The 25,274-nt window shown below is 43.8% G+C and overlaps 1 protein-coding gene across 5 annotated transcripts in view; it reads left to right on the forward strand.

The window, feature by feature from the left end:
* Positions 1-25,274, forward strand: part of RIPOR1 (RHO family interacting cell polarization regulator 1) — a 100,606-nt gene that overhangs the window by 25,646 nt on the left and 49,686 nt on the right. For 2 of the 5 annotated variants that reach the window (XM_077931690.1, XM_028739763.2), the window contains exon 1: positions 10,963-11,128. The exons of 2 other annotated variants lie outside the window; for them this stretch is intronic. In XM_077931690.1, coding sequence (XP_077787816.1) covers positions 10,978-11,128 — 151 coding nt within the window. In that variant the 5' untranslated portion in view covers positions 10,963-10,977. Of the gene's footprint in view, positions 1-10,962; positions 11,129-11,738; positions 11,797-25,274 lie in introns of those variants that run through there. One more of the 5 variants, XM_077931691.1, reaches the window with a different exon arrangement.

Genomic DNA, 25,274 nt, shown 5'->3' on the forward strand with positions numbered 1-25,274 from the left:
CCTATGCCTGGTGTAGATCTTTATTCGTCCCTTGGTCCTGATGTAGATCTTCATTCACCCCTTCTTCCCTGGCCATGGAAGGATGGAACACCATTTTGTGGTTCACTTCAGGTGCCAAAATATATTGAGCCAGTCCTGGATGTTGCTGAACTACAACTCTCATCATCCGTGGCCATTGGCTATGCTTGCTGGGCTGAAGGGAGTTGTAGTCCACAACATCTGGAGGACCAAAGATTCCTCACCCCTGGCATATGGTAATTTGTATTGGGGAAAATTTAGTTTGCAGTTTGCATGAGAAAATTTTCAGATGACCTCAAGAATTATCAAACTTAGAATGTTTATTTTACTTGTATTTAGTAAACAAAGCTGAATACTTTTGAAACTGCCAAGCTTGCATATTTATTTTCAGTTGGCGTTTGGTCATCATTGCTAATGCGAGTGTGGAATCTCCTAGGGAAAATTTTCTGCTGCACGTTTCAAAAGGACTAGAAGCATTTTAGTGCCAAACTTCTCTCAGCTTATCTGTTTGATGCCATCTGCCTTTCCTCCCACGAAAATGATGGGGAAATGCCTTCTCAGCTCTGCACGTGTAGCACCTTTGCTCTTCTATACTGTAACTTGCATGCATGGCGTGGGTATTCCACCCACCTACCCTGTTCATGCAGGAGTAGGAGTGTGAAACCTGAGGCCCTCCAGATATTGTTGGATTTCACTCCCATCAGCCCAGCCAACATGGTCAGTAGTCAGGAAAGATGGCACTTGTGGTTCAGCGACACCTGTAGGGCTCCCCTACCCCTATAGGGGGATCTGGAGAGAAGCAATTACTCTGGCAACCCTTTTGCTCCTTGTAGCCTGGACTGGGCTCTTTTCTGCATGCTGATTGTTGTGGAATTTGGTCTCTCAGCCCTTCCTTTGGAATGCCGGGAGAATCTCATTCACTGTGAAGCCCACATAGCTCACCAAGTGTTTTTCGTGGTGGGAGGTGTTCCCTGCAGGGCTAGTGAAGGCATGGAGGAGGAGGATGACAATGTGGAAGGTCAGGGTAGGCGTGGGGCTAAGATTATTCTTGGCTCTTAGCATGCTGAGGCAGCAGCAAACTTGTTTAGACATTATACCTTCTGAAAACTGTTCCTCAGGCCGGAGACAGCTGTTGGGATGAAAGCAGCTTTACAGCATGGGGAGGGGTTGGGAGGAGTAGAGAAGAAGTCAAGGGAAGAAAAGATGGAGATCCGCAGAGGAAAAAGTTGTGTGGCCCTGCATTACATGAAATAAAGTTTCTGTCCTTAGCAGTGATGTGGACTTTCCAGAAATATTTGACCTGGAAAATGTTCTTACGCAAATTAGCCTAAATTTGCATGGGGTAATTTTCAGTTTGCATCAGGAAATTTTCTGATGTCTCAGAAGAGAGTGATCTAATTTAGAGTGTTTATTTTTGGGGGTATCATAAGCAAAGTGAAAAGCTTAAGCTGCCAAGCTAAACTCTATTTGCAGTTGGTGCCCATCCGCTGTTACTAATGAACTTAGAAAAAGGAAAGCTTTCTAAGGAAAAAACAGAACTCTGGGAAATTCACCACCCTGAATTACTGCTTTTTGGTTATGTGATCCTGCAGTCCAGGAATGAATTTTTGTATCCTGAGACATTTCTCTACCCCACCTAAAACAAGGGAAGACCATCCCTTCCTGTCCGATTCTTTCATCTTTAACAAAAACAAGCATGGCAACTGTGTCCATATCTAAACCATCAATTAAAAAATTAACTGGCATAATAGGGCATGTGAATGTTCCTAGAGAATATAGTAGGAACAGACCTCAGAGTGTGCAGAATGGGCACAACCTTTGACCTGCCCAGGAAGGCTTTGCTGCTTTGTTGTCTGTTTCACTTTTAACCTCTCCTAGTTGCAAACATAAGCAGGTTTTTGTGCTCCAGCAACTGATATTTATGTAGCCATCATGTCTAATAGCCAGTCATAGCCTTGCCCTCCATTGATTTGTCTGATGCTGTTTTAAAGTGGCCCAATTTGGTGCCTATTACTCATTTCTCTTCCTTTTAAAAAATGCAATTTATATCCCACCCTTCCTTCTGAAGGAGCACAGGGCGGCAAACACATCAATAATATAAATAGCCTAAAAATAGGTTTTTTGATTTTTTTAAAAACTTCTAAAAATAAAAGATTCTCTCAACCAGTGAAGTCAGGGTTTCTAGTAACAGTGATTTTTCAGCCTGGGTAAACAGAAATGTTTTTAAGTTTCTCCTGAAAGTCAACAATGAGGGAGACCGGCATAGCTTACCAGGGAGGGTGCTCCACAGATAGGAAATTGCCACAGATAAGGCCATGTCATGGGTCAGTGCTGATAGCCCAGTGGTGGCACCTCACCTGCCTGTTGTAGGGCACAATACTGATGGTTGATACTGAGGAAGATGCTTGGTTATTGAGGAATATTGATGAAGGCACTGCTGCTTAATTTTTCATGCTCATGGGGAATGTGCTGCCATAACAGGTATAACAGAGGTTTGTGCAAAGGCCTCATTGCCTAGCATGGGACTCAGTTTTCCCATCTAGGACTTTGATGTTTCTGCCATCTTATCCCTAAGCCAGGCTGGACAGCATCACTCGTTGGCTTAGCGTCTGATGTAGTTAGCATTAAACTCCCATACGCACACCACCACCACCACCTAACACAACAATGGAAAATGCAGCTGCTCTGACAAACCTGCTCCCTGTTCTCCCTCTGCCCTCAAATCTTTGGGTGCTTGTTGCATGTGATTGCTTTGGAGTGTCCTGGCTACCTTCTTCCCTAGGCTCACTTTAATTTGGACGGTTGGTTTGAAAGGGTTCCATGAAGCTTAGAACAGCCTGTGCTCTCTGCCTGTGACAGACCGGGACAGAGAGGCCTCAGCAGAGTTAATGTTTATCCAGTGAGAGTGACTGCTGCTCTGAGATTTGGGCCTCCAGGGCAACTGAGACCTGACATTTCCCATCTGCACAGAGGATGGCAGCTAATGCAGGTACAACGCCTCTGCAGGTCCAGTGCTGATCATGGATTGGCAGGCGACTTACACAAGAAATGTACACTAGAACACTTCTCTCTCTCCTCCCCCCCCCCCCGTCTCCCATTGAGCACAAGCTGCTTGCTGACCCTTTCCTACAAAGTTTCTCTTCTTGTCAATTCTGGAATAGTACCTCACATCTGATAGGAATGTAGAAAGCTGAGTCATTCTATTGGTCCATCTAGCTCAGTATTGTCCACACTGTCTGGCAGCACCTCTCCAGGGCTTCAGAAAAGAGTCCCCCAGCCCTATCTGGAAATGCCAGGGATTGAACCCGGAACCGTTTGAATGCAATGCATGCGCTCTGCCACTGGGCTACAGCCCTTTCCCCTGATCAGAGGTGTGCACCTTCTGCCCTTTCTTAGCTTCCACATTTACTTAGGCACAGTTGTCAAGCTTGTTTTTAAAAGGTGAGAGAAGGATGGTCTTGTTGAGTGGGGGCCTTACCTTGAGCAGCAGTGCAACAGTAAGTAGGACTCTTAGCCTTTCAGAATCCCATGCTCAGACTGTACAGTGGTACCTCAGGTTACAGACGCTTCGGGTTACAGACGCTTCGGGTTACAGACTCCGCTAATCCAGAAATAGGGCTTCAGGTTAAGAACTTTGCTTCAGGATGAGAAGAGAAATTGCGCAGCGGCAGCAGGAGGCCCCATTAGCTAAAGTGGTACCTCAGGTTAAGAACAGTTTCAGGTTAAGAACGGACCTCCAGAACGAATTAAGTTCTTAACCTGAGGTACCACTGTAGTTGCCTTATCATAGGAATCTCAGACTATTACTAGAGAAGAGGAAGAATCTAGGAACCCCCCCCCCCAAATTTGGAAGCAAGTACACTGTGCTTTGAAAAAGGCTTTAGGGGAACTTGTGAAGTCTGCGCGATTGGCTCCCTTGTAGCCTTCATGTCACTTTTCTTTAACTCTGCTTCAAGAAGTGCAATGTACTTTGAGGTGTTTCTTTAGAACTATAAGCTTCTGGAACTAACGTGGTTTAGGAGTGGAATACCTGCCTAAGCTCCTGGGTTCAAGTCCTTGCATTTCCAGTAAAATGGTAGCAGGCCTAGAAAACACCAGGTCAGATCAGTATATTGTCTTCTCTGGGTAGCATCTGCTCTCCAGACTTTCAGGCAGAGAACCTTTCCCGCCACCTGCTGCTTGAGATCCTTTTATGGAGGTGCCAGGGACTGAAGCGGAGACCTTCTGCATGCAAACCAAGTAAGCCAAAACCTGAGCGAGAGAAAATGAAGCTGCTGAGTCAGACTGTTGGGCCATCTAGCTCAGTTTTGTCCACATTGCAGCATTTCTCCAGAAGCAGCATATCTCCTTAGTTTCATAACGGAGTCTGTCAGCCTGACCTGGAGATGCCGGGGGTTGAACCGGGAACCTTCTGCATGCAAAGCTGATGCGTTTCCCCATCTTTGCATGCAGAAAGTCACAGCTTCAATCTCTGGCATCTCCAGGCAGAGCTTGGGAATGTCCAGTGTCTGAAACCCTGGAGAGTCACTGCTGCCCAGTGCGGAAAATACTGAGCTAGATGAGCCAATGGTCTGATTTGGTGAAAGCTCCCTATGTTCCCATGGAAAACTGCTGCTGTTCAGAGTACTGTAGATGTTACTGGGCTGGAATGGTCAGTGATCCGACTCAGTACAAGGTGGCTGCGTACTTTTATGTATTACATAACCACTCAAAGATTTCCTCTTCTCAAAACATTACTCTTTGGGGTTGACAGTGGTGGTGTACCTTGATAAAAAGAAAAATTAAAATGGCAGGTTCCACTGTAATATGTACAGAGCAAGGATATGCAGGCCAAGTATGTGTTGTGCTGATTTGCTGAAGTACTGAATTTGGTTTTCTAACTAGAGAACTGTAGTTTTGTTGGCAGGTAATCTTCTATGCTTCAGTGCATAGGATGTCTTAAAAGTGTGAGTGACTGGGTTTTGTAAAAAACTGAACGCGAATTTTCACTTTATAATCTTTCTGTTTGAATGTGCTGTTTCAGTTCAACACTTGTGTAAACACGATTCACAAATTCTATTAATTCTGGCTGCTTTACAGAACTGTGCAATTAGGAAAAGCATGCATTTGCATAATTTAGTCTTTTAATTTGCATCATATGGCCTTTACTTATAAATATCTAGGCTGCTCAAGGTTAAGCTAACTGTAGCTTTGTCGAAGTAGGATCTTTATACAAGGTGAGCTGACCAGCATCCAGCAGCTCACACCTTTTTCCTAGTTGAAATTTTGCCTGTCCTGGTGAGAGTAAGAGAATATTTGCAGACTCTTACCTGCCTAAAGTTAATGGTGGCAGAATGGTGTTCTTTACATGTCTGAGGAACACTGGAAGCTCCCTTATACAAGGTTATTTGTCCATTTCATCCAGTATTGTCCACTCTGCTCTAGCCAGTTTGGGAAGGGCCATAACTGAGTGGTCAAGCCTTGCATGCAGAAGTTTCAGGTTTAATCCTCCTCAGCATCTTCAGGTAGGGCTGGGAGAGACCTGTCTGAAACCCAAGAAAGATGCTGCCCATCAGTGTTGACAGTACTGAATTAGATGTACCAATGATGAGACTCAGTAGAAGGCAGCTTCCTAATACTGTACTCTAACTGGCAACAGTTCTCCTGTGTCTCCAATAGGGTCTTTCCCCCGTCCCCTGCAACCTGATCCTTTAAACTGGTGATGCCAGGAATCGACCACTGGATCTTCAACTTGCAAAGCAGGTGCTATGCTGCTCGCTCTCTCCCCCTCTGCCCCCAATTTGTTGTCACGTGGGAAAAGATGATTAAGCCACACCCTTAGTGTCTTCCTTTGGGCCATGTGCAGTGTTGAAGCACATTATCTCTGTTCCTAAGTCCTATAAATGTCCTCAGACTTTAAGGGGAACTGCTAATTGCACAGAAGGGAGTAGATTTAGCAATGCTGTGCTGATGCCCACAGACTCCAGCTGCTATAATTTATAGCGCAGGAACAGTGGGTACACCACAACCGCCTCCAGAAATATGTTCAGCAAAGAATTGGGCAGCAGACTGCTCAAGCTTTACATTTAACTTTGCTTATGTTTCAGAGACAGGGAGAGATTAATGTTGTTCCTGCTCACATGAGAGGTATATTATAATAATCACATTCTGTTTCTCATTGCTCAGCTTTAGTGCCTTTTTATATACACACATATATATAACTGTTATTTTTGCAAATTTATTAAAGGAGAAAAGAACACAAAGAGGGCAGTAAGAAAAGCAAAATCGTCAGCTCACTTTCGCAGAACAATAAACATCAGTACATCCATCTGAATTTACACATACATAATGATATATGCCCTCCAAATGTCTGAGTATGTACCCAAACAAAGTTGGTGTTTATAGAAAGTAGATTCAAATGTAGCAAGGGCATTAAGGCCTTCAAACAATTGCATAATAGATGGTGAATATTTATCCTTCGAAGATAAATATGAAGTGTAAGTCTCTTAGCAACCACAAGCACCAATAAAGTCTGTTTCTGTTGTCCTCCTTTTAGTCTCCATGAACAGGAATATAATTTAAAAGTACATGAACACCCACAAATATCAATGATTTCTCCAAAACAGTACATGATTAATATGAACAGCAACTTCAAACCAAGAAGGATGTATCACTGGACAAGTCCACATCATATGTCTCAATGAGGCATTTCCAACATTGCACCTCCAGCATCTATCTGATGTGGAGTCTAGTATACCCAAAATGCAATTTTTTTGTTGACTCAATCTCAATTTTAAATCTAAAGAAACATTCTGTATAGATTCTAAAGCAATTTCCCATTGTTTAGCTTGCATGGCACACTCTAATTCATGGTTCCATTGTTCCATAAGTTTCTGATCTTCTACTTTATACACTTCAAATAAACATTTATAAACAGTAGCAACTGGTTTGGTATTTTATGATGATCCAATTATTATTTCCAGCTGTTAAGGGGATGCTGAATACTCAAAGCTGATGGACCATAAATAAGACACCATTTATGTTGCTTCGGAAAATTTTGAATTTCCTCATGATGTTATAAAGTGGATTCAAATATTGTGCTACTCTTCTAAGTTTCAAGTAAGGGTAAATGGAATCCTTTCAGATTTGTCTGATAATAGAGAAAGGTACAAGATAAACTGCCCTCTCCCTCCACTGATATTTGATCTATGTTTTGGAAATGTTGGCACATGCAGTTAGACAGAACAGGAAGATCTATGGTTTTGTGCATGAGCAAGTGGAATTTAAATTAGGTTTGTATTCAGATGATTTGCTACTATTTGTTAGTATGTACCCATCCATTTTGGAATTAATAAGATTAACTGATAAAATTTAGTAGAATTTCTGGATATACGAGAAAAAGGTTAAAATACGAATCAATGCCAGTGGGCAATTAATTGCCTGCTTTCTGTGCTAACTGGTGTTTTTGCTGGTGCCCAAAGATTCTAATGCATTTAGCAATCGTTGTTCCTGCAGATACTTGTCAGATTATTAAATTAAATTTAAATAGGTTAATAGCAACATCTCCATTGATTTGTAAAGATGGACACTACTTAAATTTAGTATTCTGAATAAGGTAAATGCACATACTGCACAAATGCTGTGTTTTGCTTGGTCTACACATTCCCAAGCCTATTTTCAAAAGTGTAATGAATTATTTTGGAAGTTTATACAGGGTATTTCTCCACGTTGTGTATCACTTAAAAGAATGCTGTTGCCTATATCAGAAGGAGAATTTAATTTTCCTGATATTTAATCTGTACCACATGGCATATCTGTTTATGTTTATAAACAGGTGGCGAGTTCCCCCCCCCATGACTACCTCAGTTTTCAGACTTCCTCATTCCTCCCCTGCCCCCAGTTTGCATGACCTCTTCCTTCCAGATTGTGCACAAGCGAGAGAAGGGGAAGCATAAATGCTGAAAACTCTTTTGCCTTCTAGTTCCCTTCTGTTCATTGGCTGAGAATGGCTAGGAACAGGGTCTAGTTTTAAAGTGACTTTGCCGCTACACAGCCATGCAGGAGTCACTCAGAGGCTGCCTGTTGCCAAAATCTACAGAAGAGAAAGCCTGAGTTCATAACCGAAAAGCGTTTGCTTTTTACAGTTGTTCCTGTTGACTCTGATCTTAACTGGGCACCCTCGAAATGGTAGTGAAGTGTGATAGACAGAAAAGCTGGCTTTCCATAGCATTATTCCATTCCAGAGTACATTTCATTGGAAATAGGAGCCAGGCTGACTCACACTGAACTCAGAAATTTTGTAATGGGCCATAGAAGTATTTGTGTAAACTGGTTCTTCCCTGCTGGAGCCTGCATTTAGCAGTGCCCTGGAGTCATCTGGTCAACAGTTCCACGGATATCCAGAATTTCTTTCATTTATGCTTCTTAAATTTGCAGTGGTCTTTCCCCAGCTGTGATGCCTGGAAATAACACTAAGGAGGCTTCCACTTGGACTTCACAATTCCCAGTTTCCAACTTTGTTGTCACTTGGTGTATATGTAGTCAGCTTTGCATGTTTCACTATGGTAAAGTTGCCTGGGTCAGCTGCGGCACTTGATTGCCAGGATATTTGTAAAATTCCAAGTGAAAAGTTGGAACATTCATTCATTTTGTTTTGTTTTGACCTTTTTATTAATGCATGTGCACTCTCGGGAAGAAAGGAATTGAAAAGAAGAAGAAGATCAAGCCAGTACTGGCAGTTGAAAAGTGATACTGTTTACAGGGACTGTCTTTCAGAACATGTAATGGTGGAATTGAAACATACAAAGATAGTTAAGATACTGCTGATGAGCATCTTAGTGGGGTTGGGGAGATAGGGAGGCTGAATGTAGTTCCATAATCCTTTTGAACACCTGATATGCAGAATTTTATTTTATTTTATTAAAAAGGGATCCACATGTGCTAAAAAAGTAATGATTGCAAGTGAAGCAATGTACCAGCCACATTGCCAGCTGCCTGGCAGGCCATTTCTTGTTCCAGATGTTTGCCAGTCCACACAAGTGAAAAGCTAGCCCTCTAATTGTGTTGAATTTGAAGGTCAGAAAAATTGTCCTTTATTTCTTAAGATGCTAGAATATGACATTTGGCAGCCATTTCGTTTGGACTCTTTCATAATGACACAATTCCAGAGGGGGGAGAAGGTAGTGCAGAAGCACCTTGAGGCACAGGGGAGTCGCAGGCACTGCTTGGCAGAGAAGGGGGGAGAGAATGGACAGGTCATAGTGACTCATGGCATAACTGGGAAGGAGGTCTTGGACCTTAGCCATGCTGCTTCCCTGGTCTCCTCTAGGCTGCTCCAGAGTGTTGTTGCTCTTAGCCGTGCAAGAGGATGAGCCAATGGATTACTCAGATTGGGGGTTGGGGATGTGACTGCTGAGTCGCCTTCTGCTTGGTCCTTATCTTCGGCTGCTGTGAAAGCCTCTGCCAGGGACTGCAATTCTAAAGCTTCCTAAGGATTAGAATCGCCCAGCTGGATCAAAGGAGATACTGGGGTGTAACCAATGGAATATGAAATGTCTTTGGTTGTAGTCCCATGTTTGGCACTTTTGGTCTGTTCTGAATAAAAGGACAAAACGGGTCAAATTTTCAATACATGCATTTAGAACTGTCCTGTTGCCTGGCATTGAAACTGAATCTGAGCTACATACAGGGAAGTCCTCAGCCAGTCAAGTGGTAAATTTAAACTTTGGTAAGCCTAGTAGACAAGGTTCAAGAGGCTTCCTGGTTCCTGAGCCAAGGGAGACATTGTGGGTAGCCTTAGAAGGAACCCAAACCCACCCTCCTTCCACCATCCTTCCTTCCTGTATCAGCAAAGCTGGACTGCGCAACTATAGGGTTGCAAGCCTCTGTGATGTGTTTGCTGTTGTTCTTCTAAATGTGTCCATTGTTGATAGCTGTGCATATCCAATCTCTGCATGTCCCCCAAGATGAAGGGCATAAATTCATTGAGCCAAATTATTGGTCCATCTCATCATTACTCTGGCAGTGGTTCTCCAGGGTCCTGGGCAGAGGTCCATTTTGTTACCAACCACCTGATCATTTTAACTGGAGACACCAGGAATTGAACTTGGGAATTTTATCCATGCAAACATTTTCTTTACCACTGAGTTACAGCTCCTGCGTTCTCCTTAATGCATACCCAGGAACTGCTAGACCAGATAACTTAGTGAGGCTGCAAAACAAAACGGTCCAAGTTCCTACCCATTTCATGAGATGCTGTGGAGAATATCCCCCCCCCCCCAGTTAAAAATAAAAGCTGGAAGGTCCATATAGCTCAATCCCCTGTCCAAAAGAAAGGACACCCACCCATTAAACAAGGTGACAATATGACATAAACAGAGAAGAGGTGCACTTCAGAAATATGCCAACAAAACAAATATATCTAATGAGCTTTAAGGAAGTGAGCCAAGCCACATACTGCAGTGGGATGCCAAAAGAAACCCCATGTGTACACAAAACAAGCCCAAGCCCAAACCCAAACCCAAACCTTAGTGCCCTAGCCAGTTTGAGACAGAGCTTCAATTCTTTCCTGGCCACAAATACGGAATTCAACCAGACTCTGAGTAGAAGGAAAACCTGCCCAACAGATCTTCCAAAAGTAATCCTGGCCCTGCTATCGTTAAGCAAACTCTTGTTCTGCAATATGCCAACATTTCTCCACACTGTTCTCCCAAGTTGAAGAGATCTGATCCCATGGCAAAGAGATGTCACACTCAAAAGGAAGGTAGTGAGCTCTGCCTTTAAACAGATTGCCCAGAATTGGTCTGGAATCTTGTGTGTGAGAGAGATGGGGGACCTGCCTTAACGCAGCCTCCCCTTGTTATATCTTACTCAGCATGGCAGCAGTCTCCTGTCTCCTTCCCGTGTGGGTGAGGAGGGGTGTGGGAAGGAGGCGCTTCCCCTTGGTTTCCTGTCTCAATCACATGGCTTCGGACGGTTTCCATGGCAAAGGCAGGAGGGGGTGGGTGCTTCAGAGCGAGTGCCTTTAAGACTTCAGTGTTTTCGCTCTGTCCATGGGAGTGGAACAAAGGAAACGCGACAAGAGCCGGACACGCTTTCTCTCCCTGCCTGATCTGCCTGGACACCTGGACATGTAAGTCTCCAGGGGCTCCGCAAACATTTTGACAGGGGAAACTTAAAGACAAGGCAGACAGCTCTGGGATAGCCGAGTGTGGGCCCCCCCCCGACACTTTCTATCTGGTGAGCGGTATGTATTTAGCTTGTAACTGGGCTGGCTGAGATGCAACTGCTCACTAGATACATTACCTCAGTCGCAGTCGCAGGATAGAGTGCAAAGGTTGTGGTACTTGGAGGAAGCAGCTACCAAAGCCAGTTATCGCTCTTGACTAGTGATGGGTGGAGAGCTTTGTTATGGTCCTGCCAGCCATGGGTATAAGCTTGAATTTCTCTTTGCTTGCTTTGCTGTAGGGTTGAGGGGTGTCTCTGGAAGGCAGAAGAACCCAGATTTCTCTTTCTGCTTCGCTAAGAGCACATCTTCAAGATCCTTAGAAGCAGACTGGTTTTTGCCTTGGCATCCTTCAGCCTCCTTATTTTTGCTTGCTGCCATAGTGGTTGAACTCTGGAAAGAGAAAAGTTCTGTTTCTCTAGTAGACTTTTATGGGTGATATGGGGATTCAGACCCATGGGATGGCTTGTTAATATTTATTAAAATCACATTTTCTTTCTTCCTCCAGGGTAATGGATTCAGGGCAGCACACATGGATTTATTCTGTTTTGTCAACAGTCTTAAGGGAAGTGATGGTAATTTGCACAAGGACCGTTCTGTAGTGGGTTTTGTGGCTGGTGGGAGATTTGCTGTCCAAGCCCTACATTCTGTTGTGTCCTGTTTTTTCTTGTGTAACATGGTAGACTAGAATTTGTCACTTTAGACATGATGGCGATAAAATGTGAAAAGTTCTTAGCAAACAGAAAAGTACCACAACGGGGAAGATAGGGTGGTGGCTGTTTTTAAATGGCAATTCGCAATTGTTTTTCCTGCCCAGTTGCAATCTGAAGTGGGTATAGTTCTCCTTACAGCCTTAAGATTCCCGGTATAGATCAGGCCTTAATACATTATCAGGGTGTGGTAGTTTCTGTGGCTTAATTGATCTGGAGTTAGAAGATTGTGACATTTGTATGTGGTGTAAACCTGGGCCAAATGGGGCAGGTTATTTTGCCAAGCAAATCGTGGCTTTGAAAAGAACTCAGGTACAGGGTCAAAGGCCTACATTTTAGGTTTGTTGTTTTTTTGTTGAACTTGTGATTAAAGCCACGAGCTAATGAATTCAAGTAGAGAATGCCAAACCTGTCTGGTTTAGTAGTCATCGATATGGCAAAGCTTATGGCAAAGTCACCAGCATATTCACCTGTGGAGAGCTGTCAGCCTGCCAGCCGCTGTATTTATAATCCTTACCATCTGACCTCAGCCTCTTCAGCAGCAAGCAATTGTTCTTTCATTTTCTGCCAAAAATGTTTTTGAGAGGAAGAAAAACATTCATTGGGCAGAGCTTTGCTCTGAAAATATTACAGAAATTTCCCTGGTGTAGTCCATATATTATTTCAATGCGCCAGGTTTATGATTCACATCGTATTTTATAGCACCCTTGGATTTTATCACTCCTCTTCCTTTGTTTAAGGCTGTTGACTGTAAGCTTAGCATTCTCTTAGCTACTCTGTGTTTGTAGAATCATAGAATTGTAGAGTGGGAAGGGATCCCAAAGGTCATCTAGTCCAACCCCCTGCAATAGAGGAATCTCAACTAAAACATCCATGAAAAATGATCCTCCAGCCTCTGCTTAAAAGCCTCCAGTGAAGGAGAGTTCCACTGCTGAACAGCTCTTACTGTCAGAAAATACTTTCTGTTGTTTAGTCAGCACCTCCTTTCTTTGTAACTTGAATCCATTGGTTTGGGTCCTAGCCTTCAGAGCAAAAGAAAACAAGCCTGTCATCCTCCATGTGACAGCCCCTTAGCTGGGTGAGGATTAAAAGACGTAAGAAATTCCAAATCTTATAATATAGTCATGTCCCTTTTAGTTGTGAAAAGGGTGGCTTTTATTTGTTTCTTCCTTTATAAAATATATTGATTCTCCCCCTTTTAAAAAAAAGTGCTAACACAAAATTACAGTGCTTTACAATAATAATAAATTACCAATAAAACTAAATTTAAATAATTCAAGAAATAAAACAAAAGCATGTATCTTTTTTCACAGTAAGATAACTTGATTCTCACATCTGATTTTCTGCACTGTGGGGGTAAGGTACCAAGCTAGATACGAAGAAGGCTTGTTAACGCAGATTGTGTTGCGGGAAAATGAAGGAAAAAGGAAAGGAAGAAAGCTCCTAGTCTTACTGATGTGGGTTGTAGCTCAGCATCTGGGCAGTTTTACTTCATATTGCGACTCATAGGATTCCGCGTTCCTCAATACAAATAAATAACTAAATCCTTGCCCTTAGAAATATAGCCTGTCAGGGAGAAGGCTGCACTAGAAGCTTTCTCCCTGATAAGTACCGGTAGTTCACAAAACAAGCCCTCCATATCGTAAACTAGATTTGAGGGAAAGTGTTCCTAGTGTAAGCCACCTCTCTGACATGACAGCTTAATAACTGGGATTTATTTATTTTGTATGGTAAAGCATATCTGCTCCTGGCCCAGCCTTGGTGGAACTGGTCAAACACGGCCTTAGTGAGAAATAGCTCACTAATGTGTAGAAAGGAGAAAAAGGTGAATCCTTTTGCTGATAAATGTGTGCAAAATCTTGATTTATTTATTTTTATTTATTTTATTTATCATTATTAACCCCATTGATGGGTTTAGATTAGCAAAAGTCTGTATGAATGCAACTGTGGTTATTTACATTGGATTACATCAACAGGTGTGGGAACATACAGCTATTTCAGACCACCAAGCCATTTGGATAATTGCAGTTTGGACAACGGGTATATTGTAGGGTTTAATAACCAGAACCAATGCGATCAACAGATGTGTAATGCAATTTTTGGGAACCTATGCGATTGAACAGAGACCAAGGCTATATAGCTGAAACTACAGTATATTGTTTTTAATGGAGGAGGCCATCTGTTCTGTCTCTTGGCTTCTTGAAGGCTTTTTTTTAAAAAAGGATCCTATTAATCTTGCAAGTTCTCCCTCCTCCCCTTAATGGGAGGTCTGTAGAATAATTAGACTGCAGTCGTTTCCTGAGCCTTCAACAGCAAACAATGCCTGTGCTGGTTGATTATGTAGAAAAGCCACGTGGATTCTGCCAAATGACAGCTTATTAGCTGAAATAATTGCTGCAAAGCTGCTTGTGGGCTGGGCTGGAGTTGAGAGGTGGGCGAAGAAGAGAGCAATTCAGGAACACGTGGTCTCTGTATATATCTGTGCTTGTTTATGTGTGGGTGTAGAATAAAACTCCTTGCTTAAGTCACGTTTTGTGGTGTCTAAGCATTTATGAGATCCCCGAGTCTGCGTTTTGTAGTGGTGCTTTTTTGCCTAGTTCTCCATGGGAGCATCTCTCTTGTGCTGTACACTTCATAAGTTCCAAGGAGGGATGGAGAAGAATTTTGTGCAGTCTGCATTTTAAAGCGAACTGACCTAATTCACGCCTCCCGGACCAACACACAGATCGAAATGTAATTATCCTTCAGATTTCGCACCTTGGGTTGCATTCAGTCAAGTTCAACTGGGAGTAGACCCACTGAAATTAATATATCTAAGTTAATTAATTTCAGTGGGTGTGCAACCAGTAGGACTAATGTTGGATACAACCCTTTTCTGAGATTTGCAGTAGAGTTCTCAGCACAAAAATGGACAAAAATGAGTTATATTAGGGTAAAATATATTTAGAATAATTGGTGTAGAACTGGTAAAAAACATCTATATGGAAACAACATGCACAAAGTTTGTACAGGCCGGAAATGGACTGATCTACTCACTCCTAGGGCCAAGTCACTGATATAAGTCTTCAGCAGATGGGATGCAGTTACTTCAACGTGATGCTTTCTTGAAACTCAACTTCTCCCTTCCCTTGTTGCTGCTGTGCTGCAATAGAATTGTGATTCTAGTGACTTCAGTTGTTCTGTATGAACCTGTGATGGATTTGCTGCTTGTAATAGTCTTGTTGGGATCTGTCCCTTGGGCTGCTGGCAGGTCAGGCTGGCAATGCCCAGGCGGAAAGGACTGCAGGATGGGCATGCTGCACTGCAGCTCTCAATGGACCAAGTCCAGGTTAAAGCCAGAAATAGCTTCCTAACCGCTTTTGACCTCTGCTTCGAGTTTGCTCCCAGCAAGACTGCTCTAAAAATGTGCCCTTGGGAAGCCGCCTCTGCTCTCTGCTGCAAGACTGCAGCAGAATATCGGGGTTGGTGTCCTCTGTTGTTGTACTCTGCCTCCCATCACCCCGACCACTGACCAGTCTGGCTGGTGCTGATGGGAACTGTAGTCCACAGGTTCCTCATCTCTGCTTTAAGACTACAAGAGCGGGGGACTATTTAACAAGGAAAGGGAATAGTGTGTCTGTTCAAGGTAAACAGCCACATCTCTAGAGAATGATGTAATTTGTATGTGTATATTTATTAGTTACTTTTTTATCTTACCCTTCCACAGTGGAGCTCAAGGGGGGGGGGATGTACTTTTTATCATTACAACAACCAGGTGAAATAGGTAGGGTTGACAGATGGCAACCAGCAGTCCAAGGCCATCCAATCCGGTAAGGTAGGTCATTGTTGATAAATCAGTATTAAGGGGGGGGGGGTTTGGATGTTTGAGGATGAGAAAATATGCCTTCTCTTGTGGTCAGTTGGTGATTTCATGGTTGAGATGAGCCACAACGCAGGGGCATCTTGGTTCACATTCTTAGCTGCTACCAGCTTGTGCTGGTGTTGAGGTGCAGCAATGAGTTGCAGTTTTAAGGATCAGTTTCTTGATGAGTACCATAATTTAAGGATGGAGGCCATTCAGATGATTTATAAGACTTTAAATTCTGGATTGTGAATTTTTCCTTCTGTCTACCTTTATTATTTCTCTGAGTGCCACTCAGATGCTGGAATGGTTTTGCTGCAGAAAGAATACGCATTTCCTTTATTTGCTCGTTTCCTACCAACAGTAAATGAGTAAGGCGTTCTTATTTGCATCATGGGCGTCACTTGCCCATATATTTTATTGCAACATAATCTGATGTCTGTTTTCTTGGTAGTGGTCTGAAGAACCTTCCATCACAGCCGTGGGCAGCAATAAATTTAACTCGTTTCTCCTTCATATTCTTTCCACTGCAGCAGTGGCAGTCTGGCTTGCACAGTCCCATTGTCCCCAGCTCCTTTGGCAAGCATCTTGCTCTTGGCAAGGCCAATGTTAATCAGTGTTTGGCAGCGTGCAGAGGCCATTGAGCTTCCATGCTTAATGCCCACCTGCTATAGTACAGCCTGAGGGCCTTGCAGGACTTTAGAGCTACAAAAGTTGGCTTCAGTTGCTGGTGAAAGGAGCAGAGACGCCATGGTGCAGGGAACACATCAGGATAGATGCCATTTTGTAGTGTACGGTGTCACTGGTGGAGCTAAGAGCAGGGGTGGGGAATCTTTTCTGGCCTAGATCCTGATCTTCTCCAACCCTTAGCAGGCCAGATTTAACAGGTGAGTGGAACTGTCTCTCTGTCAATCACCTTGGTATTTCTATGATGTGCTTTGAAGCCCAGTTGTTGGGGCTTCAAGGCTCAGTGTGTGACTGTATGAAAGCTCTTTTGCAAACAGCCCTGCACTGTTTTTTGAACTTCCAAAAACCAAGGAGTAGTGCAGGGCTGTTTGCAAAATGAAAATTGCTTTCATCTCCCACCAGCTGATTGGCAGTGGGAGCTCACCTTGCTCTAGCTGAAAGGAAGAATTGGGAGCTTGCATTAAGCTCCCAAACGTTTAGGTGTTGCCACATGGGTGCCTGCCTCATATCTGATGTCAAGTGTGGAGTGGTGAGCATGTCTTAGGGGAAATGGCCTCACAAGCCAAATTGGGAGCCCTGGTAAGCCACATTTTACTCACGGGCTTACCCAGCTTTGTCCTAGAGAGCCTGTGAATGCATGAAATAAAGAGCATAGGATGTTTTGAGTGCATCCATGTGCAGAGCAGTCTATAGACCTGCTCATTGGATGAGATCTGCACAAGGAAATTGAGATAAGAGTCGTAAGAGTTTGAAGGTGTCTTGGAGAACATCTAGTCCACCTCCCTCCTCAGTTCAGAATCTGCAACTTGGGGTGAAACTACTGCAAAGTCCCTGACAGATGGCTATCCAGTTGCTGCTTAAAAGGCCCCCAGAAAAGGAAAGATCACCATTTCCTGAGGCAGTCTGTTCCACTATCAGAAAGCTCATATCTTTGGTATGCCTCTCCCAAGGCTTAGCTGAAATCTGCTTCCCTGTGTTCCCAGCCTTTGTTTCAAGGCCTGGCCTTCTGGAGCAAGAGAGAATGAGTGCTTCATTTTCTGTGTTACAGCTCTTCAGATATTTGAAGATCCCAGTCATGTCTTTCCTTAACTTATTATAACTTAGGCTGATCATATCCAGTTCTTTCAACCATTCCTCACTGCATCGATTCCAAGATGGTGCTACTGGTTAGGGATGGGAGTGAACCCTAGAAGGTGATTCCCTTTCCCACAATTCTCTCTGTTGTGGATACACATTGCGTACTAATTATGTGAATAGCACTTGGCTTGAAAATGACCTGTGGGAGCAAAAACAGAGAGAGAAAAATACTGAGTGTATTGGAAACCTCCCTGCTTCTTACCTGTCTTCCTTTTTGCCTGTTTTGGACCGGAAAGGAAGCAGCAGGGCTGCGAGAATACTGATTGCTTCTAAAAGAAAGGCATGGTAGCATTCTGGGGGAAATGAATAGGGACACCAAGCTTTAGAAGTGGAAGTGGTGTGCAGTTGGGGATAACAGCATTGTGTTTGTGCCTCAAATTAGATGCAGGGCATGGGTGAATTTTGTATCACAGTAGTGTGTCTAGTCTTCCAACTTTGAACAGAGAATGGTGTGGGGCGTTTAATCTGAATATATTACCAGGGGACTCTTGCAGTTAAAAAACAGGAAGATGCACTGAATAGTCTTCTGGTAGCAAACTTATACTACAGGGGTGGGGGACCTGTGGCTGCCCAGATGTAGTTGAAGAACTACAAGCATATGGAGAGCACCACATTCACTGCCTCTGTCTCTAGAGCTCTGTTCTTGTTAAAATTTAATGAGAACAAATGAGCTGGTGTGCATCGGGAAGAAGGAAGAACCTTTCCCCTGAGACCTGTGGTATTGATAAGAGTTCCTGCAGTCCCTTGGTATTTGAGAGGGCAAAGGACCTCTTTAACCTTGAGAGGGGGGTGATATCTGCAGCCTGAAGTGTCCTTGCCCTATGTTGCACGGTAGAGCCAGCTTTGCTGGTAGATCTGAGAGCCATTCATAGTAGCTTGGCAAGGTTTTCTGACTCCCAGTAGTCTAACCAGAGAGGGTGCATCACCAACTTTTCATCAGGAAGGCTGATGAAAAGAAGAAACTTTAACCAGGGGTGAATTTTTAGTGTGAAAGCACCGTGAGCTCAGTTCTCATGCTGTGAACGAATTATTGGGCTTGGGATGCGCTGAGAGGCATCCTTAACTTGAAATGTGTATATTTTGCAACTGTCTCCAGTTGGTGGCTCTTCCCTGGGGTGTGTGTGTGTGTGTGTGTGTGTGTGTGTGTGTGTGTGTTTAAAAAAAAGCAAATTGAAAGCCTGAAGCCCACCCAGCCCTGCCATACATCAGCTTACCTGTCAGTGGACCCTGCTTGTGTCAAGGGCTATTTGCTTCCAGTTCATTTCACCTATTCTCGTGTCAACTTATGGGTTTATCATTTTGCTTCTAGCCAAATTAAAGCTGCTGGTCCCCCATTGCTGCTGTAATTGGTCTGGCATAAGGTAGGGTTGAGGAACCCCTGACTCTCCTCGACTATGACTCCCTCTTCATGGGCTATATGGCTGGGGCTGGTGGAAGTTGGATCCTGGTAACATCTGGAGGGCCACAGGCTTTCAGGAACAGCTTTCTCCAGAGATATATCTTGCTCTCAAAACACATTCCCAGAGTGGCTCCCCGCTCCCCACTCTGCAACAGTGAACAAAGGTTCACAAGGAGGGGTGTTGCTATAGGTGCCGTCACCATCCACAATAAGATTAACCTCAACCAAAAATGTAGCTTTTTTGTGGGGTGGGGGGCTTGCGTTGTAGAATTCCCTTGCAAGACCCTCTTGCTGGTCTGTGAATACATTTTTTCCACCAAGCCTTTTAAGAACTAGGACTGTTTATGTTTAATATGGTATAAAGCTGCTGATAGTATGGATAGTATGTGTGTTTTACCAATGAATTCTTTTATGAAGGGTTGTTATTGTTTTATTTATTTCAGCCATTTTGAGGGTCTGCATAGCTGAAAAGCAGCCTGAAACATTTTCTATAGAACTAAATATATAGGTTTCAACTTCTGATTAACAAGCCTTCACCAACCTGGTGCCCTCCAGATGTTTTGGACTCCAGATCTCTCCCTGTGCTGACTGGGGCTTATGGGAGTTTTAGTCCAAAATGACTGGAGGGCACCAGGTTGGTGACGGCTGCGATAGACTGTGTGTTGAAGACATATCAGTGGCTTCATGAGCAATTCTCCTAGAGTAACAGCTGTTTAAGTGGAGGACAACTCCTAGACACATGATTACATATGACTGGGATGGGCAGGGGGGGATATCTCATGTGCATTTATGTTTGTATTGAGAAACCCTAAGCAACTTCCAAGGACCTGCATGCTTCTCTGTAACAAAGCCTGGAAGCTGCTGTTTTAGGCCAAGAAAGGAGGACCCAGTATAGACATAGCAGGACAGGTGGGTTTGAGTGTTAAGTGTCGTAGCTCAGTGGCAGAGCATCTGCTTTCCATGCAGAGGGTCCCATGTTCAATTCCCAGGTAGGGCTGGGAGAGACCTCTGCCTGAAACCCTGGAGAGCTGCTGCCTGTCAATTTAGACAGTGCTGAGATAGATGCACCAATGATCTGATTCAGTATAAGGTAGCTTCCTAGGTATCTATGTAAGAAATAAAGCGGTCATTTATTTTCTTCTTTCATTATCTCCCAATCTTTTCAAACAGATAGGATTGCACTCTTTCTTTCCTCTCTCTGCTTTGCCCCTCTGCGTGTTCCTTTCAACTGTTGCTTTGTCTCCCATATACACTCTGTGTTCCTCAGTAAGAAGGCATTAAACGCTCTAAATATGAGGCAGCCCAGATTGTGGGGTGGCGGGGCAGAAGCAGATGGGGAAGGAGGTAGAGTGTGCCAGGCTCTTTTTTTACCCATGAATAAATTCTTTCTTGCACTCACATTGGAGATCCCGAATGAAATGAAAGCTTTTAGCATCAAATGATGCTTCAGGGAGCAGCCTTTCAACTGGGGGCGGGGGAACCACTGGAGTTCTTTTAAAGGGTCTTCTTCTCCAGCTGAAAGAGTGGTGGGGGTGGAGGGAAGTCTGCATGAGCCCATTAACCTTAGTCGCAGCTCAGTGCATGCTGTCTTCCTCGCATGCCTGTCACTGTGTTCTCCCAAGAGAGATGGCATAGCCTGTTTCAATCTAAAGCTGCCTTCTGCGGATGGGAAAAAAGATGGCCAGAAAAAAAGATCTGCAAACCTTAAAGTGCTTTATGAATAAATGGTTAATTAGCTGCTAGTCCAAGGTGAAGCAGGCAGGCCCAAATCTGGCACTTAAAATAAATTATGTAAATGTGAATGTACATTTACATCATTAGTTCTGGTTGCGATAGTCCCCCCTTTCCCCTCCTGTTTTTCTCCAGCTAGTATAAAAAAGAGGCTTTCAAAAAAGAATCCAGTTTGCCTTCTCTTCTATCTTTGTTTTATTGCTCCTTTCATTTTCAGCTTCTTTAAGCCTATCACTGGTACTTAGATCAGAATCTTATCCTGCAAACCAAAGCATCCTTAATTGGAAGCAAGTCCCATTGAATTCCCTGGGGATTTAATATCTGCACAAACATGCTTAGGCCTTGGCTCTGTAGGAACATGAAGCAGAACCTTGTATAACAATGGTTTTTTGTGGTTTTTCAGATACTGGAAACAAGGATTTTGATTTAAATAACTGTTTTTCAAGGTTGGGGGGGATACTGTGTTGCCAGTGTATTGATTACCTGACAAAGCCTGCAGTTTGAATATTATTCAGAAAAAGCAGTAGTCCATCCATGGCCCTCATTGTACTCTCATCTGCCATCCTCTGGATACCTTAACCCAGTGCTTTTTTTCTGGGGGGGATGCAAGGGGGCGCATACCCCTAAACATATTGTGAATCTAAGTTTGGCCTCATTGAGGGGCAGTATTTCAATATGAGTAGAGTAGGAAAATGAGAGTACCTCTAAACTTTTTTATAGAAAAAAAAGCACTGCCTTAGCTACCTTTTGGATGGCCTCTGTGGGCTGAGTGAGATGGGTTTTGTGCAACTAGATATTTGTGCGAGGGCCCATCTGTGGAAATGTGTCACTACCGAAGCTGATCTGCAACTTATTTTGGAGGTGCAAAAGAGAATTCTGTGCATAGGTTCTGATAGCTAAAATGGAATTTCCAAATTCAAGTTCAATATTTTTGCCATAAACAAGTAAGCAAGACACAGAATAATGGCAGACCATAGCCCATGTTACTACTCAGCTATTGACTACCAGCCTGCTCACCTAATTATAAAAAGCCATTTTGGCCTCTTCATTCATCTAGGTAATTCATGTTCTTAGAAACAGTGGTTTGTGGGAGCCCCTAGGCATTGTGGGGAGAGCGAAGTAACAGGTTCTTGTTCTTGCAAGGATTGTAGCAGCTTGGCTTGCTCTACACTGCCCTCTACTGCCAACCTTCAGTTCAACTACATTCCTGAAGCATAGGAAGATTCCTTATACAGAGTCACACTTTTGGTCTATATGGCATAGTATTTTCTCTATTAAGTTCTGGAGATCTGCTGCCAGCCAGGCAGGAATCTTACCAGTCCCCAACTGGAGATTCTAGGGATCAAATCTGGAACTTTATGGATGCAAAGTGTGTGCTGTACCACTGAGTCCCAAAGGCTGAACCGTTTTGGGAGAACTGGAGTTTTAGGGAATCCAACAAAGCTCCTTAATTTTATTTTAGCTTAAAAAGAAATTTTAGTCTCCCCCAATCCAAAGAGGTTTGTTGGAAATAACAAATAAATAATAAAACCGTAATAAGTAAACTACTGATAGTAAGGGGGAAGAATCAACATTTTTATACCAAAACAATGAACCTCCAGATGTTGTTGCACTATGCTATGCTTCCACTACCACTTGTCATTGGCTGTGCTGGCTGGAGTTGTTAAGAGTTGGAATCCAATATGTGAAATGCCACAGGTGCATTCTTCTGGATGATGCTTGGGCTTGGGAAAGGTCAGCAAGTGGCTTCTTAGCATTCTAGTTTATTGCATTAGAAAAGTCCTGCTGGATTAGACAGGCCACCAACATCGTGCCTTACACAGCCGCCAGTCTGATGCTTCTGGAAAGCCCACAAGTAGGGCATGAAGGCAGCAGCCCTCCGCTGCCATTTGCTGTCCAGAAACTGGTGTTCATTGGTATTCTGCCTCTGAACATAAACGTTCAATTTAGCTGTCAGGGCTAATAGACCTATCTGTGGCTGTCCTCCCATCGGTTAGTATGATCACAGAAAGGGTATGCATCAGAGGGTGTGTTCGATTTGATCCAAGAAAATGTTGCATGTTATAGCTGAGAAGTGCTCTTCTCGTGTAATGTATGTAAGGTTCTTTTCAGTTTAGGAACTGAAAAGCTAGCAACTTGCAAAAGGGTAGTTCACTAGCTCCTGCTGTTCCTGAAGACACTGGAAGCAGATAGCAGCTGTTCCCTCACTTTCTATACACACCCATAACAGAAATACTAACAAACATTTTGTTTCAAGTCTGGGAGCTACCAAGGTCTGGCACACCGAGTCTTGTTCCGTATCCTACCAAATGCCAAAATACAGATTGGGTCATACGTAATCACTCAGGAATTTCTGTCCTGAACTTGGCTAATCTCAACATCCGCTGGGGAACAGGAATTCCAAGTGTTCAGCACCTGTCTCTATACAGAAGTGCTGCACGTGCTACCATGAAGCTGGCAATACCTGTCTGACTGGTATGTTGTCACCCAGTCATCTGCATCAGACAGACAGGTCAAATTTGGGGTGTTGAGGGCATGATGTTGGAAAGGGTCAGTGGTTGTGATGGGAGGCCAAATGGATCTGTGTGTGTGTTGCTATTTCACAAGGGGCTTTGGGAGTGAATTTGTTGTGGCCAATGAGGTGTCTGGTGATACACACTATTTGGGCGGCTTTGTAGAGGAGAATCAGGGTCTCCTTGATCCACACTGAAAGGACTGAACTCTACTTGGGAACTGGAGGAAGAAAGCTGGGCTAACACAGGCTGGAGAGGAAATGAGGGTACAAGAACTAAAGGCGCCTTAAAAAAACAACCACCACCACCACCTTTCCAGTTTCTTATTTGTCTGGCTATTTAAAGGAATATTTAAAGCACAGAAGCAGGAAGTGGGATGGACTTTGCTGAATCACAGTGGAATATTCTATCATTGGGGCTGGATTCAAGGAAGAGAGGGAACGCCTTTCCTTTTTTGCTGAAATCTGATGAATGGAGGGAATCTCGCCCTGGATGCATTGAGCAGGCAAGGTCCAGGCTATGCTTTCCAGAGATCTGGCAGGTGGCGAGGGGCTCCTGGTTTCCATCTCCATGTACTTCTCTGGCACTCCTCCTTTGTAACCAGATATGTTCACCAAAAAGTCAACAAAAGGGGGCTAGTTATCAGGACAGATTAGTTAGGTGGTGCAGTGGTATCAGGTTACATACGCTTCAGGTTACATATGCTTGAGGTTACAGACTCCACTGACCCAGAAATAGTACCTCGGGTTAAGAACTTTGCTTCAGGATGAGAACAGAAATCGTGCTGCGGCGCAGCGGCAGCAGGAGGCCCCATTAGCTAAAGTGGTGCTTCAGGTTAAGAACAGTTTCAGGTTAAGAACGGACCTCTGGAATGAATTAAGTATTTAACTCGAGGTACCACTGTATTTAAGTGCATCCCTTAAAGAGCTCAACTCTGATAGTATCTGCAGGCTTTTATTTTCAAAGGAAGAGCTGTCATTGCTACTTTGTTCTAATAAACTCTGGTGCGACATGAGAATTGTTTTGCACTGAATGACTCAGAAAAACTGTCTGCGGCCAAATGCCAGCTCCCTTGGCCTGTAAAGCGAGATGAGCGCCGCAACCCCAGAGTCGTCTGCGACTGGACTTAACTGTCAGGGGTCCTTTACCTTTCCCTTTTATGGTGTAGCCCAGGGGTCAGCAAAGTTTATCTTGCCTGGGCCAGATCGGTCCTCCATGGGCCGGATCACGCCTGCGCACCCATGATTTTTGGCATCTGCGTGTGCACAGATGTGATTTTTGGCGTCTGCATCTACGCAGACACAATTTCCAGCGCTGCAGAAGTGAGTCTCCATGCCGCACTGTGCCAGTTTAGCGCAGCACACAAGGCTGGCAGCTCGGTTTGGGGGTGGCTTGTGGGCCAGTCAAATGACCTCTGCAAGCTGCTTCCAGCCCATGGGCCTTAGGCTGCTGACCCTGGTGTAGCCCATACTTTCGCCAACCTGATTCCCTCCAGAGGTTTTGACTGTTAGCCGTGCTGGCTGGTTCTGATGGGAATTGGGAGTCCAGCACTGTCTGGAGGGTGCCAGACTGAGGGTATCTGGTCCAGACTAATTAAATCTTCATCTTATTTATTTGCCTACTTCTCCACTTCATCTCAAAATTACTACAAACTGCCAGCTTTGCCTTTTTCATCATGCCTCAAAACTATGTTTCCTTCCCCGCATTCTTTTTTTCATTCTTGCATCCAACCTGAATAATTCTTTATGCTATATGTGACCAATGATGGATAAGAGGATGGAATGTGGGTTTCTTATAAATATAAGAATAAAAGTTCTAGTGAGCTCAAAAACATGCTGTTTGTAAGTTTTACTTATACCTAGCTGTTGTCGTTATGCAATCGCCACCCTACAGATGGCGCCATGAGTGAATAAGAGAGAGAGAGAGAGAGAAAGTAGAGGGGACTCCTTCAAAGAACTCAAAGGAGCCTGTTTTGAGTTTAACTGTGCTACTTCCGGACAACAGTGAGCTCTCTGAGGGGCTTTCCACCTTGCAA

This window comes from Podarcis muralis, chromosome 7, assembly GCF_964188315.1.
Source record: "Podarcis muralis chromosome 7, rPodMur119.hap1.1, whole genome shotgun sequence".
Taxonomy (NCBI): domain Eukaryota; kingdom Metazoa; phylum Chordata; class Lepidosauria; order Squamata; family Lacertidae; genus Podarcis; species Podarcis muralis.